General features: G+C 35.4%; 1 protein-coding gene across 7 annotated transcripts in view; it reads left to right on the top strand.

The window, feature by feature from the left end:
- The window catches only part of LOC145683555 (phospholipid scramblase 2-like), a 120628-nt gene extending 109102 nt beyond the window's left edge, over positions 1-11526 (top strand). For 5 of the 7 annotated variants that reach the window (XM_081754900.1, XM_081754899.1, XM_081754902.1 and 2 more), the window contains 2 exons: positions 2854-3178; positions 11186-11524. In XM_081754900.1, coding sequence (XP_081611026.1) covers positions 2854-3178; positions 11186-11217 — 357 coding nt within the window. In that variant the 3' untranslated portion in view covers positions 11218-11524. Of the gene's footprint in view, positions 1-2853; positions 3179-8665; positions 8775-11185 lie in introns of all 7 variants that reach the window. The other 2 variants (XR_014131148.1, XM_081754903.1) reach the window with 2 other exon arrangements.
- The last annotated feature ends 3350 nt before the right edge of the window (positions 11527-14876 follow it).

The following is a 14876-nucleotide window of genomic DNA, read 5'->3' as shown; positions in this document are numbered from 1 at the left end:
ATAAGCTACCACTAGTTTTAGAGGTTTTCTGTAATATCTTCAAAACAAATAAAAATTTTCGTAATACAGAAAGGTAGTGAACTAGACAATCTGATTTTACATGTGATACCTTTACCACAATTCACCTATCTACTTTTGGTATGCCGCTATTTACAAAACCCACAAAAAATGCTAAATCTATCTACAGTTGCAAATCGAAAGTAGACAGATGAGTTGTGATAACGGTATCCGATGAAAAATCGTATTGTCTAGTTCACTACGTTTCTCCTTTTCGAACATTTTTATTTGTTTTGAAGATATTACAGAAAACCTCTAAAATTAGCGGTAGTTTAATTTCGCTGTAGTGAAGACCCTTAAACATCAACTTTCATACGATATGCAAATTGACCTCCCTTTGCATTTAAAAATTTTGAGTTGGACCCTGTCTGGGACACTGAGGTTCACCCTGGGACAATATGTTTTACTTTGATACGTTGCACTTTTGAAATGATGAAAGACATGTTTCTCTGTTTTCATATTTGTCTCACTGTCTTAGATTTTTCGAGGTTGCAACGGACGTTATGGACACGCTTAAAGATTTTAATAAAAATGAGTAAAGTGCTGCCCCTAATCGGAATGCATGAGACCTCTCCAATTTTGGTAACCCTTTTTGATCTTACCTTAACGCAAGCTGTCGGGAAATATATACATCACCTCCACTTTATGGGTTCAGGTTCAAGTACATCCCTGGTAGGTAGAAAAAAGCAAATTTTTTGCTGGATACCGCAAGTGACAAATAGAGAAAGAAATGCACAGCATCCTAATGCAAGGTGGTGTGACAAAATTAGGTAGTACTGCGAATATCTTGGAAACTAATGTATCCAAGACGGATTGATATCTAGAATTATTAGATCGACAATTATTGATAATGGTATGTGTGAGTTTCAAATATACCTAGGTAAATAGCACTCACCACTACACTCATGTGATGCCAGTTCTGATTCTTGATATCTGAGTTTTTGAGATTAACAAATGAACGCATATACCTTGTTCTAGGAGACCATATATTGAACCCTGTACCTGCAAGAATTTCAAAAGAACAAAAATTACTGCTTTTGCTCAAATTTACTGTTCTTGCTCATGAGAGTCTAGAAGGAGCTGTTCCAAAAATGGCCAATTTTCCTGTTTGTGTTGCGCGCATACAATTCGGTGTGGGTAAAGGTCATGGCCTAAGACTTTCATAAACAAGGTAGCCATAGCTCAGTGCGAACATAGCGAAAAAAGAGGTCAGCAATACAATGGAAATACCAGAAGGAGCGCATGTTTTACAGTAGAAATATATTTTGTATATCGCTCAAAAGAGGGAGCGCGCTCCGTTGAGGTTTAATGGAAGTGAGACTACACATTGAGCTCTACAAAAACTATGAGTTTCATCGCAGTCGAGCCTGCAGAACAAGGAAATAAATCGGGTCAAAATCAGCGGACGTACCATCTCCGATGCCAGATTGGCTTGATATGAGACAAACACCTTACCTTGTCTGTGCACATATCCACTCATGGCACAGTAAAATGTGCAAATGGAGCACGGGCAATTGGATGCTGTGTACATATCATGCTCATTATTTGGTACTTAGGAATAGGCGAACCAATCGCACCACGTCCGAAGTCATCTGCATTCTTGGATGATTTATTTTATTCACAAGAAGATATATCTAGGCTCTTGAGCGATAACGTTGAACCATTTCTGTCAGAGGATTAGGAAAACGACAATTGTAACCTGTTTCATAGTTATGTATAATACTTTGCATTCTTCATAACAATCACCCAAATGTCTGAGTGGTACTGGAAGTAAAGTTCAGCTCAGGTAACGCATCAATTATTTTGTACCCTTCAATACCATTTTTATAGATATGGTGCAGAATGTGTGAAATCCCAACTGCCATTAAATTCCACTTATTTTATCTATAGTAATGCCATTCAGAGGAAATACGATACACGGTTACGGCATTCTCTTCGGAGAGGTTAGCCTCATATCAAGCCAGTCTGAGCATCGGAGATGGTACGTCCCCTGATTTTGACCCGATTTATTTCGATGTCGCACAGGCTCGAGTGGGACGAAATTTACAATGCTTGTAGAGCTCTATGTGTAGTTTCACTTCCATGAAACATCAATAAAGCGTGCCCCCTCTTTTGGGCGATATACAAAAAATGTCTAAAACATACGCGCTTTATGGGCATTTCCATTGCATTGTTGACTCATGTTTGGCCATGTTCCCGCTGAGCTATGGCCACCATTGTTTACATGTGAAGATCTTAGGCCACGACCTCTTCCCACACAAATGGGAAAATTGGGCACTTTTGGAACAACTCCTTTGCTGTTATGTCTGAGTATAACATACGGTTGTGCGAATTGAAAATATTTTAACAACCGGTTCTAGCGAACCAGTGCGAAACGGCTAAATAGCACCACTGTTTGCGCTATTGGGATATACATGATAATTCTATAAAATATGTAAACAATGCAGATAGTTATTCAGTATTATTCATCTGGGCTATATGAGATTTAGTGCAAAACTAGAGGCTCTGATCCATAAGCTGATTTCACCTATAGTATAACACTAAATAAATATTTATGGGTTTTACGTAGCTATTCAAATTACGTTGTCAATCTATTTAGTCTGTATATAAGTAGAAAATTTGAGATTTTCTCCATTGAATTATTAAGATGCAAGGACATCGTACTTGCTTCTGTAGGCACGTTTACTGTAAGAAATAACATTTAAGATGATTCTCTCATTCAACTTTTTTTAAATATCATTCTGTATGCAATGTGCAAATGTAATGCCTTTGTGTATTTTCTGTTTTTCCCCATAGGATTATAATTATTATGAAACTGGCTGTAGTCATGAAAGTACTCCAACGGTGCAACAAACTACTCCTAGACCGGTGCAACAAGCAGCTCCTACAATAGTGCAACAAGCACCTCCTACAATAGTGCAACAAGTACCTCCTTCAACGGTGTATGTTGCACCTCCCCCTGGAGTTTACTATGCTGATCGTAAAAGATCTATTGATCGTGATCGCGAACGTGATCGTGATCTTGCTCTTCTTTATATAGCTTCTCGTAGCATGGATCATCATCATCATGATTATTATGGTCATCATGGTTCTTATGGTCATTATGGTCATCATCATCATGGTAAGTTATTGTGCATATATATATATATATGTATGTATATATTAAAAAATTCAAGGTAGTTTTTCTTAGACAACACAATTTTAATTAATATTTCAGAAGAGGTCAAATTTAGTTTTTTTTTCTTGTACCCTGGGGGTTCAATTACTGGTAATCACCATTCCTAAGTGTAGTAGCTTAGCTCAGTATCTTATCTTTGTTTAAGGAAGTTCTTACTGTTCCTCACGGCACTCTAAATCATTTGACATACATCTATGACACCTAATCTTCACATATACATATGTAAAAATACAGGGAATCACAAAGTTATGCAAATTTAAAGGAAACATTATTATTATTATTATTAACATTTTCCACATTAAGTGCTGGAAGTGACTTTTTCTGTTTCCTTGTTAATAGCATTTGCCTACTGCTTATAATTGCATCCAGTACATTACCTGTCTGTTGCAACTTGTCGTACAATTGCTTGATGGAAAATTTGTTTGAAGTATCTATTCCATACTTCTCTTGTAGCCGATTCTGTCAAAGCACAACTGCTCGTGCGAATGTACTCTGTCACTGTGCTGTTCTTCATGGCTGATCAGTTGTTCAGCACCTGTAACGAAACTGAAACAATTCATTAGATTCATCATAAGATAGTGTAATTGTCTGAACATTATATTTGGAACGGTTCCAAACCCAATAATATAAGCATGGTTGACATCATAAGGGGATGCTGTAGTAAAAGATATGTCAAGCCCATCATAATGTGCCTGGAAATAGGATTTCGGCAAATGCTAGGACTTACCCATTAGGCAACACGTAGAGGAGGGCTTCGCCCAACTTTTATGAGAAATACTCCAGGATTACTGATTCAAGGATGTGCTCGTTTCAAAAGACTACTCCATTTGAGGGTAATAGTCGGCACAATTAGTGTCTGGACGATGAGTAGACGAGTACAAGATGTAGAGATCTGATTGGATGGATTGAAGATCTGATGAAAAAAAAAACAAAGTTGGAGTTAGTATATATGCGAGGTTCAAGATGGAAAATAAGAAGGAAAGAAAGCTAGTAGGGGACCACTATTTGCTGTATAGTTGAGCGAATTGAAAGAGAAAACGATCAATATATTGTTTTTTCCATTATAGTCTTAGAGCATTAATAATAATAATAAATAATGTTCACAGTTTCTTGAAGCTAAACTTGGTCTTTATTTATTATTGATTTTATAACTAATGCAAAGGATTTTAAGAATGCAACATGTTCACTACGCAAGGAAGAAAACCAAAGCTGTCAAGTTATTATCCCGCCTTTTATTAGTGTAAATCAGAACCAGTAACTGCCCAATTTTGTCGATTAGTATGTGCTTACAATGATTTCTACCTTGAGGGAAAGATAATGACAATTGAGCGTAAACAACTTCTCCTATAGAATGAAATCATGTACTCCTGTACTAAGTAAAAGACTCCCGTTTAAGTCTCTCTCAATTTGTAATGTTTCTTACGACACAAATAGAAGTTATAAATAGTGAATACAGAAGGTCGTTTCATCCTTATAGCAGTGAATTGCTATGCTTGTCCTAGATTGCAAAATCCACTTTCTACCACTCATCATATTGAGTATGACTCTCCTGGTAATGAATAATTCCATGACATACGAGCTTTCATTGGAAAAGGATTGTATTGATCATATCCTGATTCAGTTCCAGTTTAGGCGACTCATTCTTGAATTCCCTCCAGACTTTCTCAGGTGTTTCAGCCTGGAATTTTTGAATATTCCTTTAAATTAGAGATGGTCTGTTTCGAAAAAGCTGTTTTTCGATTTTCGGAAATTTCATTTTTCGTTTTTTCGTTTTTCGATTTTTCGAAAAAATTCGTTTTTTCGAAAAATTATTCGTTTTTCGTTTTCAAAAAATTTTTCGTTTTTCGTTTTCAAAAAATTTTTCGTTTTTCGTTTCGAAAAATTTTTCGTTTTTCGTTTTCCGAAAAATTTTTCGTTTTTCGTTTTCCGAAAATTTTTTCGTTTTTCGTTTTCGAAAAAATGTGGCCATCCCTACTTTAAATGTACAAAAGATACAAAAGTGCATGAGAATGATGCATCTGGCAATTTAATAGGGACGTATTTAGATGTCTTGATATCAGCCTTTTGTTCCGCGTAAGACTAGGTGTGACTGGTAGATTGGTTTGGTGGATATGGACTTCAGCAGTTTCATTGCTATATAAAGCTGAGACATGTTGGTGGTGTATGCAGTCTAAGACGTGCCCAACAGATATAACGTGCCTCTAAGTGCTCCGTCCTGGGCCGTTGGTTAAGAAAAAACGGGACAATTATCGGTTTGCGGGATTCGTTATTTCAATGAATAATGGATATAATTGTAAGTAAGCAATTGAATATTTCCGTGAAATACTTATCGGGTTTCATTCTAAATTTATAGTTAAATTTTTTACTAGAACTAGCTCAAATACTTCCAAAAAAACAGCTGTTATCCTGCAAATTAAAATTGTGAAAACTAGGTAATATGGATAATTGAAAATAACTGATTTTCTAACTTGATAAATTTTATAACAAAATTTGTGGAAAAATAAATATGCAATACAGAAATATTTTCAACAAAATATAACAAATTTAAAGCTATATTGAAAATTTAGAATATTTATCAAAATTTAATTTGCTTTTTAAAGCTAAGTTGAATGGTACTATGATTCTTAACAACAAAAAGTACCCCTTAATACAGCTTTCGTTAATGAATCTAATAAATATGACCTAAATTTTATTAATCCAATAAGAATTCTATATTTTATCAGTAGGAAATATAACATTATAAAGAGAATATTTGATAATAATAATAAAAAAAACACTCACCCAATTAATTAAGTATAAATCAACCTTCGTTCACCTTCGGGAGGAGTTTCGATACGCCTCTTATAACCCGAATATAAATTCACACCAAATATAGATATTTCGAATACTCTCACAAATAAATATGTTGATATTTTTATAACTATTATCAAATTCACAATATTCTCCATTTCGAACACTATAATTTTTCAAACTATACAACTTCCACGAAGACCGTTATAAATTCACAATTCAAGTAGAGATTAACCTTGCCCAGTTCGACATATCGTTTCGAATGGCTGCTCAGGCTACCGGCAGCTCATTCGAACGTATGTGGTTCAGAAATTTCCACTAGAGGCGCTCGAGTACCCTATGGTTCAGGAACTCATAGCATAACCTTCTAGGATAACAATGTTCATATTAACTTTTTTTACTTGTATATATAGTGTGATAAATCATCACACGTAACACAGAGTAAGCAGGATTTACATTTACATTTGATGTCACTTTGTGTATAGGAAGATTTCCTTAGTGCAGAAACTTGCCATTACCATTAATCGTTTAGTAGAACTTTCCCTGCACGTGCGCATCCATTGTGCGTTCTTCTTTGCAAACGATAAATCCCAGGCATCTGCTATGATCTGATCAAAGACATCTACGCTTCATCTAGGATAATAATTGAACATCGATAATCACTCGTGAGGTAACGCTCATACAGACGTTTACCTGCACTCTACGCTGGGTGATTTGCTTGGATATTAGAGCACAAGATTTGGCCTTTGTGCGTCATTAGGACCCCCTCTAGGATGATCCTCCTCCTCTAGGATGATCCAATGAACGGTAGTTTATGCCTATCAGGCAACTGATAGTGGATACGGGGACATTGGTTATTTCTTATATCCCATTAGGGATGTGAATTCTCTCTGGTCACATATTACCGTACTTAGCAATAACGTTTCGAGGCTAGTTGTTTCTTCTAAGCTTCTTGCCTGCGCGTTATGTCCTTCGAGGATAATTATACATTACGATGGATTACTGAGTACATTCTCTTATCAGAAAATGAAAACGTTTGCAGTTGCACTGTTTTCAATTCGAGTATAGTTAAAGCTCACTTCCGAAAATGAAACTATCTAGCCTTCTCAAAACGGATGCATTTTTGGAGACATGGTGCTTACTATACTCTAGCTTCTAGATAGCAATTTGCTTCAGTTATTATTCGTACAATGGGATACTTAGGCAAACGTTGCACTTCTCTTAAAGCCTATAATTAACTGCCATATAATGAAACGATTTATCTTCCGTGAATAACTTGATATTTAGAAAACTGGGATAATGTTATGCTGGAAATCGATTTCTAGTAGTGATGAAAGGTGGGGCGTAGGTAACGCAGTTTCCTAACACTGCGAAATTATCCTGGAGTTACACATCTAGTCCGATAATTCCGTATCCGTACATTTCAAAAGTGACAATCACTACTAGAAGAATCAGGCATAGGTCCAAAGCAAACGGTATATCCATTGTTCTAGCGCTCCTTGAAATTTATTTGCATTACTAGTAAAATGTAGTTAGATCCTCAGAATAAGGTGTGGTCTGAAATACAGTATGGCTTCCAAATGTATGATTCATAAGACCTATGTTAACAAAACGTAGGAATGGTAGCACTGTATGCCCAACCATGGTGAATTCAATGATGCCACAACACGTATTCATTTCTGGTGCCGAGACTACGTCTGTCCTCGTATATTGTCCTCTCTGCACGTCTTTAGGTCTCTTTTTTGCTTCAAATTTCAGAATTTTCCTAACCCATGATCCTCGTATTAACGTGTGAGAATCCTCATAATTTTGTATAGATCTATACTCTCTGCCAGCTTTTGATATTTCATTATTTTCACTATTGATGTTCAACATAGATTGTGAGTAATGAGTTCCCACTGAAACGACATCCAATTTCTGAAGGAACTGAACATGGCATTCCAATTTCTTATTGTGTGAAGTCAATGTATATTCTCGAAAACACTTAATGAAATTTTTACTAGGAAGAATGATATAAAACTCTTGATCATGATCCATTCTTCTTCTTCTTCGTTAACGATAACGATAGTAAACACGAATTAAAGGATGAAGGATAATCTTTCCATTGGACGAGATACTCCTTTCTGCGCCATTTTCCCATATACTCTCTTATTCATCGATTAAAGCGTCGACACCCAAGGAGCTTTTATTTTTTTACGTTTTCTTCATGGCTTTTATGTTGAATACTAAGAACTGAAAGGCCCTCTTCTTTGTCGCGCTTCCTAAATATTTTTTCATCTTCAACCCCTGAAGAAACAACTCTGGAGATGGTGGTGCTACTGGTTTAGATGTTGATATATAATGATTCAAATTGTCGTAAGTCTCTGAATTACGAATTAATTTTTGAGGTATGTTTGATGTTGCGAGATAATTACAAAACAATTCCAAACCTCAAAGAAATGTTTGTTTTCTGTCTTGAGTCACCTCAATTGGTATACTGTTTGTTACTACCACATGTCATTACACAATCTTGTGCTAACTCTTTTAGGATCTTTGGTAACTTTTGTTACCATGGCGTAGTATCGTCTTTCACCGCTTATTTAGGTTCTATAACTAAACTAACTAACTAAACTAACTTAGAACTATTGCTTGTTTAACCAGGCTCTTTCTAATTGATGAAGCCAAGAATGGACCAAAGAACACCTCGGATGCATTTTGAACCTGATGATCAACTTGGCGGCGGAGGGACATGAATTTTTTTTTTCGTAAGGTAAATTTCAAAAATTCTTCACGTCTTTAGTTTTCAAGATATCAGATTGAAACTTTGCATATGGATTGTGTATAACTTGAGGTATTTCTCAATTTTCTTGAGGTCCCTACGCAAAACTAGGGCTGGGCCCGAGGGGCGCAAGTATTCCGATGCGGTGTGTTTTTTAAAAAATCTTATGATATGGACTTGTGAGTTTTGTCGTTCGAAAAGGCTCGTTGTGCTGAAGAAAATGGCGTTTGATCCATGATCCTAGGAAAAATAGTAATGACTCAGTATATTTTTGAAATATTATTACATATATACTTTTCAAGATACAAGATTGAAACTTTGCAGACGTATAATGTATATAAGAACGTATTATTTTTAAAATGAAGATCTCTAACTTGAACCCAGGCGCGGGCTAGAGGAGAGCCAAATTTTCGATTTTTTGGGGGAAAATCTTCCTGTTTTTCCCGATCTTCCTGTTTCTGGTGTATAATATGAACAAACCAGTGATACCATTGGGAAGTATGCTCCATCCTGAGAGAATCGAGGTGTGAAGCATGATTCTACGGTAAATGGTAAGGAAGTAGTAGATGATTGAGTGAAAATCTAAAATTTATCTCATAAAGTGGAAATCCTAAAAGAGTTAATTGTTAAATAATTCTTCATTTTTATGTTATATCTGTCAAATACCCTCTAATATTGCTTGTTTAATACGGCTATCCTTGAATATATCAATTGCAATGTTTTGTGGTGATTAATGCTTGAATAGTAAACTGAAAAACACTCCTGCTACAATAGATGCGAATAATCGCAATACAATTTTTTCTTGTACAAAAAAGTTATTTCTCTTCTTGAACAATGAACATGTTCTTTGAACGTGGTAGCTGATTGTGTTCTTGTGAAACGTCTATTTTGCTCTCTGAGTATTTGTTAACGGGATATTGCGTTTAGCACATTATAACCATATTCACAAGTGCTGTTTATTGACCTATTTATTCCTCTGATCGTAGGAGATCACAGAAGTACGTCAGCTGGTAGCTTCGTTTTCAAGGTTGAACCAGTTTCTTCAAGATTACGCATCCACGTTGTAATTGCATGAACAGATGGAACACGTTTGTAACATCATCATAACTTTTAATGCTGTACAAATACTAAATACGCTTTGCACAACAGTTAAACTATCACCTTGTTTGTAAAAAGCTCTTACAGCTGTAGCACGTTCCGCATCACTCCAACGCTGTATGAGTACTAATTGGCAACCGTTTCCCTACGCCACACTGTATTCATAACACAGAAAACCCTTCGAAGTCTTTAGTACCCGGAAGTTCTCAAGGTTAAAAGGGTTGGCCAATACATGCCTCCCAAATTTTGCTTGGTGAGAATACATACCGCTACCAAAATCAAGAGGTTATTGATCTATGCGGTTATTTAATACGGTCGTGAGTAATGATATAGTCACGTTACTTTCAATAACCATCACATCGATTTGTCTGGAAGGATGGCTTACTATTCATACGGTCTGTAGTTACGATGATCTATATTTTTCTCCATTTTAAGCAATTATAAGTACCTATTTTCCTGAATATTTCCTATATCCTTTTGTGCCTAAACATCCAGTCCATAGTTACGATGTAAATTGAGAACGTTTGGTAAGTAATTGAATAATTAAAATTATGAGTTTTTTTGTCCCAAATGTATGAAATACATTTTTAGAAGTAAATAAAGTGCAGTGTAGTGTGATCTTGAGTGATCTGTGACTTGAAAATATTCTAGTCTTAATCGTTATAATTTCGTTACTTCCTATCGTATAGTATTTAATATTCTTGTTTGGCCTTCTTACAACGGGAATAGTAGCACATTAAATAAGTTTACTGCCTATAACTCATTAAAACTACACATTCACAACTTTTACGGACAGAATATTGTCCCAGAATTCGATAACAAGTCTTGAAACGGTGTTATTTGTCTTGAAAGGATGGCAATTTGTTTTTACAGCGCAAGTGCTTTAAGCAATAACATTGTGATTGAAAGATCCATATCATTTGTGATACGTAACTGGTAAAGTAATGTCAATTTGCAATCAACAACTAAAAATTAATACAAAGGTAACCTAGTCTTAATTTTGTGTGAAGAATAAGCTATTTTCTTATTAGAAAAATATTGGAAACTATATTACTCCAAATGTTCCTGTGCATTTGACCCGATTTTTGGTTGTCGGCGTTTCTCATTCGTTACAATCAAAATCTCAAATAGAATCCGTTGCTAATGTTTAAAGTGTTACAAACCTAGCCTAAAATAATAAATTCTACTCAAACTTATTTCTTGCGAACTTCATACACTAAATGGTTAAGTTAGAATTTAAAGAGTGTCCTATTTGCTCATAACAATAAGATTATAAATAACATATTATGCAATTTTTCTCCTAGGATATTATGGAAGGAGGGGGCATCACTGGTGAAATCTGAATGAAATCTGAAGTCATAGTAAATGGTTTACTCAATGGTGTAAATATTTCTCTAAACGAATCAAAAAATAGATGTTTTAGTACTTTGCAGATTTTGAATTACTATATCATGTAATGTGTTTTTATTGTTTCTGATTCCTGGCTTTATTTCAATTTCATCGTATAAAGGTGCATTTTATATTATGTGTTTTATTGTAAAATTATATTGTTGGTTTCCAACATGTTCATATTTTAATTATTTTTGTATTTTATATGAAGTGTAAGACTGTAAAATTGTATTATTCGTATTAAAGATGGTTATAAGTTTGTTACTTTTGTATTTTGTATGAAGTCTTTCATTGTTTACCTGTGTTACTTATACTAAAGGTGGTCACAAGTTAATTACTTTTGTATTTTGTACTAGGTGTTTTATTGTTGTTGTGTTGTTAGTAGTGGAGACGGTCACAAGTTAGTTGTTTTTTTTTATTTTTTGGAGGGACGATTAGGGAGGAGAAAGTATAATAGTTATAATAAAATTGAATTCAAAATTTGACGAACTTAGACCTTCCGATGGCCTAAATATAGAAATAGAAAAATATATCTTGGCATAGGTCTCCGTCTGTTCGTTTTCATTTATTATATTCAACTGGAGGCCATACCACTTGCTGTATCCAGATTACATATTACTCTTAAAATTTTTATAAAGTTCCGTGGAGGTCCTTTTTAAATTTCTTCAGAGAGTGAAAATCAAAAAACTAACAATCATGTCACAAGTGAGAAGTGCTCACGCGTAGATAAATTTCAAACTGCGCTCTTAATACTAAATTGAGAATGACGAATCTAATGAAACTAGTGTAAGAAATATCCCACCATGAGGTCACGAGAAAAATGACATCGAAGTTGAGGTGTTTGAAGTAACGCTTGTGTCAATGGTAAAGTCTCCTGATTCATTGAAGGGATAAATTTAGAGCCATCTTCATTCGATTTAGCAGCCACCAATTTAGTATAACAAAGACCACGTATCGAAGTATGAGCACCTTTGTCATTGGCGTAAACTGTACTTCAAAACTTCCAAACTTGATGTCATTTTTCTATTGCACTCATTGGCTTATAAGTTTAAAACTGGTTGAATTTTATTCAGCTTCGTAAATTAGTATAAAACATGCCTAGAAACTTATCTAGGCTACGGAACCTAGCTGCAGAGAATACACACGTCTACAAATATGTTCCAACACTTATTTAACATAGTAGAGCTTACACAAGAAAGGCTGTGACTGCTTTTTTAACCCCTTACACGCAGAATTTCAGTATAATCACATTTTCACAACTTCTGTTTAACATAGTAGAGATTGGATATCGCTAGGGCATATTTTTGCAACCCCTATTAAACATAGCAGAGAGTAGACTCAGTGTAGGCGTTCCATCCTACGGCACCTTGTTTCTATTGAAGACTACGAAAACATATTCCAGCCCTCATTTAACATAGCAGAGATGGTACAATTTTGACCACTTAACCTACATCAAAGGCTGTAAACAGTGCGGGCATTTCTTCAATACCGTATTTACAAGCAGGAATTTAGGCTAGAGTATGAACACAATTTCGAAACCTATAACGGTATGGACTGGCATGAACTTTTAAATCAACCCTCGTATTATTCCAACATCAATTCTGGGAAATGAAACGCAATCAGTTAATAGTTGGAGACGAATAATACTTAAGAATTTGTCACCCAAAAGGTGCCTCACTTTTCCAGACAGCCCTCCTTCTCCCGTCAGTCCATATAAGGTAGAGGAATTTTGCTACTCTCGAGATCAACGCCCACGCACCAAGCCCTCATGACGATGACAGATTTTTACGTGACAATATAAAATCTATCGATAATCGTCAATCGTACAACTTATTGGAACAATCAGTGTTTTTAGTGTGATTTCTATTAACCTATGAACCATCCATTATGCAGTATTAGTAAAATAAAGAACCAAAAACTTAATGTTCTCTACGAACTATATTTTCATTTGTTAGTGTATTCTTGCGCTGCTAACTGGCAACTATGCGACACAGGAAGAGGACCGGGTGAGAGGATTTTCATTCTTTCAAGATGTGATAGTGAGAGCGTTTGTACCTTGAGAACAAGCAAAAATGTTCTACGAACTCTCAAAAGAGAGAGTCCAGAGAGTCGCTACATGAATTGAGTGTATCAAGTATCTGTTTCCACCAAGATTAGAAGAGTCCCCAAAATTATACTGTTTAAATTATCAAAGCATCACAAGATGATTTTAGCAACGTAACACTAAACCTTAACCGGAGAGACCACGAAAACCACAAGATAAAACAATGGAAAATAATCAGTTGCAATCCCTTGCAGCCTAATGGAAGTGAAGTGTCTGTAGTGAACTGCATAGTCACTAACCGATTCATCATATTCGTTCGGTCGTAAACTTCGCGTATTATTTCGGTATCGTATCGGTTCGTATACCACAGTGATTGGGCCATCCTTTTTGTCTAAGTGAAACCTTGTGTTTTTGTGTTCTGACACGTTTGTAAATGTTTTATTTTCACTGAAGTTAAAAGTTAAATATAAGTGTTTTGCAAAATATCTTTTTTTCTAATATGCAATGGAAAGTAATATTTAATAATTTCAAAGTGTGTGATCTTTATTGTTTCTTTCTCAGCGAATGGAGGATATTATCTCCTAAAAGTGTTCATGGCCTAGAGTAGAATTAAACAGGTAAGGTATTTGTGAAGTGGTGAAATCCAAATGTTTGCTTTCGGCTCCCACTACTCATCTGGCGTAAATCATGCATTGCTGTCCCACCTTGTATTTTTTTACAGGTATTGACCAGTGTATTTTGAAGGTGACGCAACAGCGACGGTGGGTATACGGCTTATGCCTCTGATATGTATAACGCCCGAATCCCAGGACCGTGGAATGAGACTATTTGTTTACTTGCCAGTTTCTTATTGGATCTATTAGTCTTTTACAAATGAATGATGTTTTAAGGAAGACCCATAAAAAGATCCAAGGTTCGAATCCTAATACCATTATATCTGGCTTTCCGTCAAGGAACGATTAAGTATTGAACCTAGAACCAGCACTATTATAAATGTTGCCCGGTTTCATAGGGACAATACTAGGAGTCGAACTCCAATACTCTTATAAAATGTCGCTCCGAACACAAACTCCCATTATAAACCCCTATTTACTATTGCACAGATGAAAGACTACGAACACATTTTCAATCCCTAATTAACATAGCAAAGGTTAGATGACCAGAAGGACATTTTATGAAAAACTTCGTAGGCCCCTATTTACATAGCAAGGAATTTATGAACACTTCTAATTCCTATGCAAACCGACACAATAGGCCAGTGCACCATAATAGAAATGACAAAAGGCTATGAGCACTATGGGTAGCTCTAAAAGGCGAAACATGTTTGTTATAAGGACATTGAATAGTTCCTCGAGCTTAAACGTCAAATATTAAACATTGTATATTTCGTAAACAACGAAACATAGTGAAAAACTACTTTCAGATATAGTATAAGGGCATTGACCTTGAGGTCAAAGCTCAAATATTCAACCTAATGTAGATCGGAAACGACGAAACATATTGAGATTTTGTTTTCATATTTGGTATGAGGGCATTGAATAGGATCTCGAGGTCAAATTCAA

This window comes from Thermobia domestica, chromosome 4, assembly GCF_964235325.1.
Source record: "Thermobia domestica chromosome 4, izTheDome1.hap1.1, whole genome shotgun sequence".
NCBI classification, from domain to species: Eukaryota; Metazoa; Arthropoda; class Insecta; order Zygentoma; family Lepismatidae; genus Thermobia; species Thermobia domestica.
This window is presented reverse-complemented; position numbering and strand designations above follow the sequence as displayed.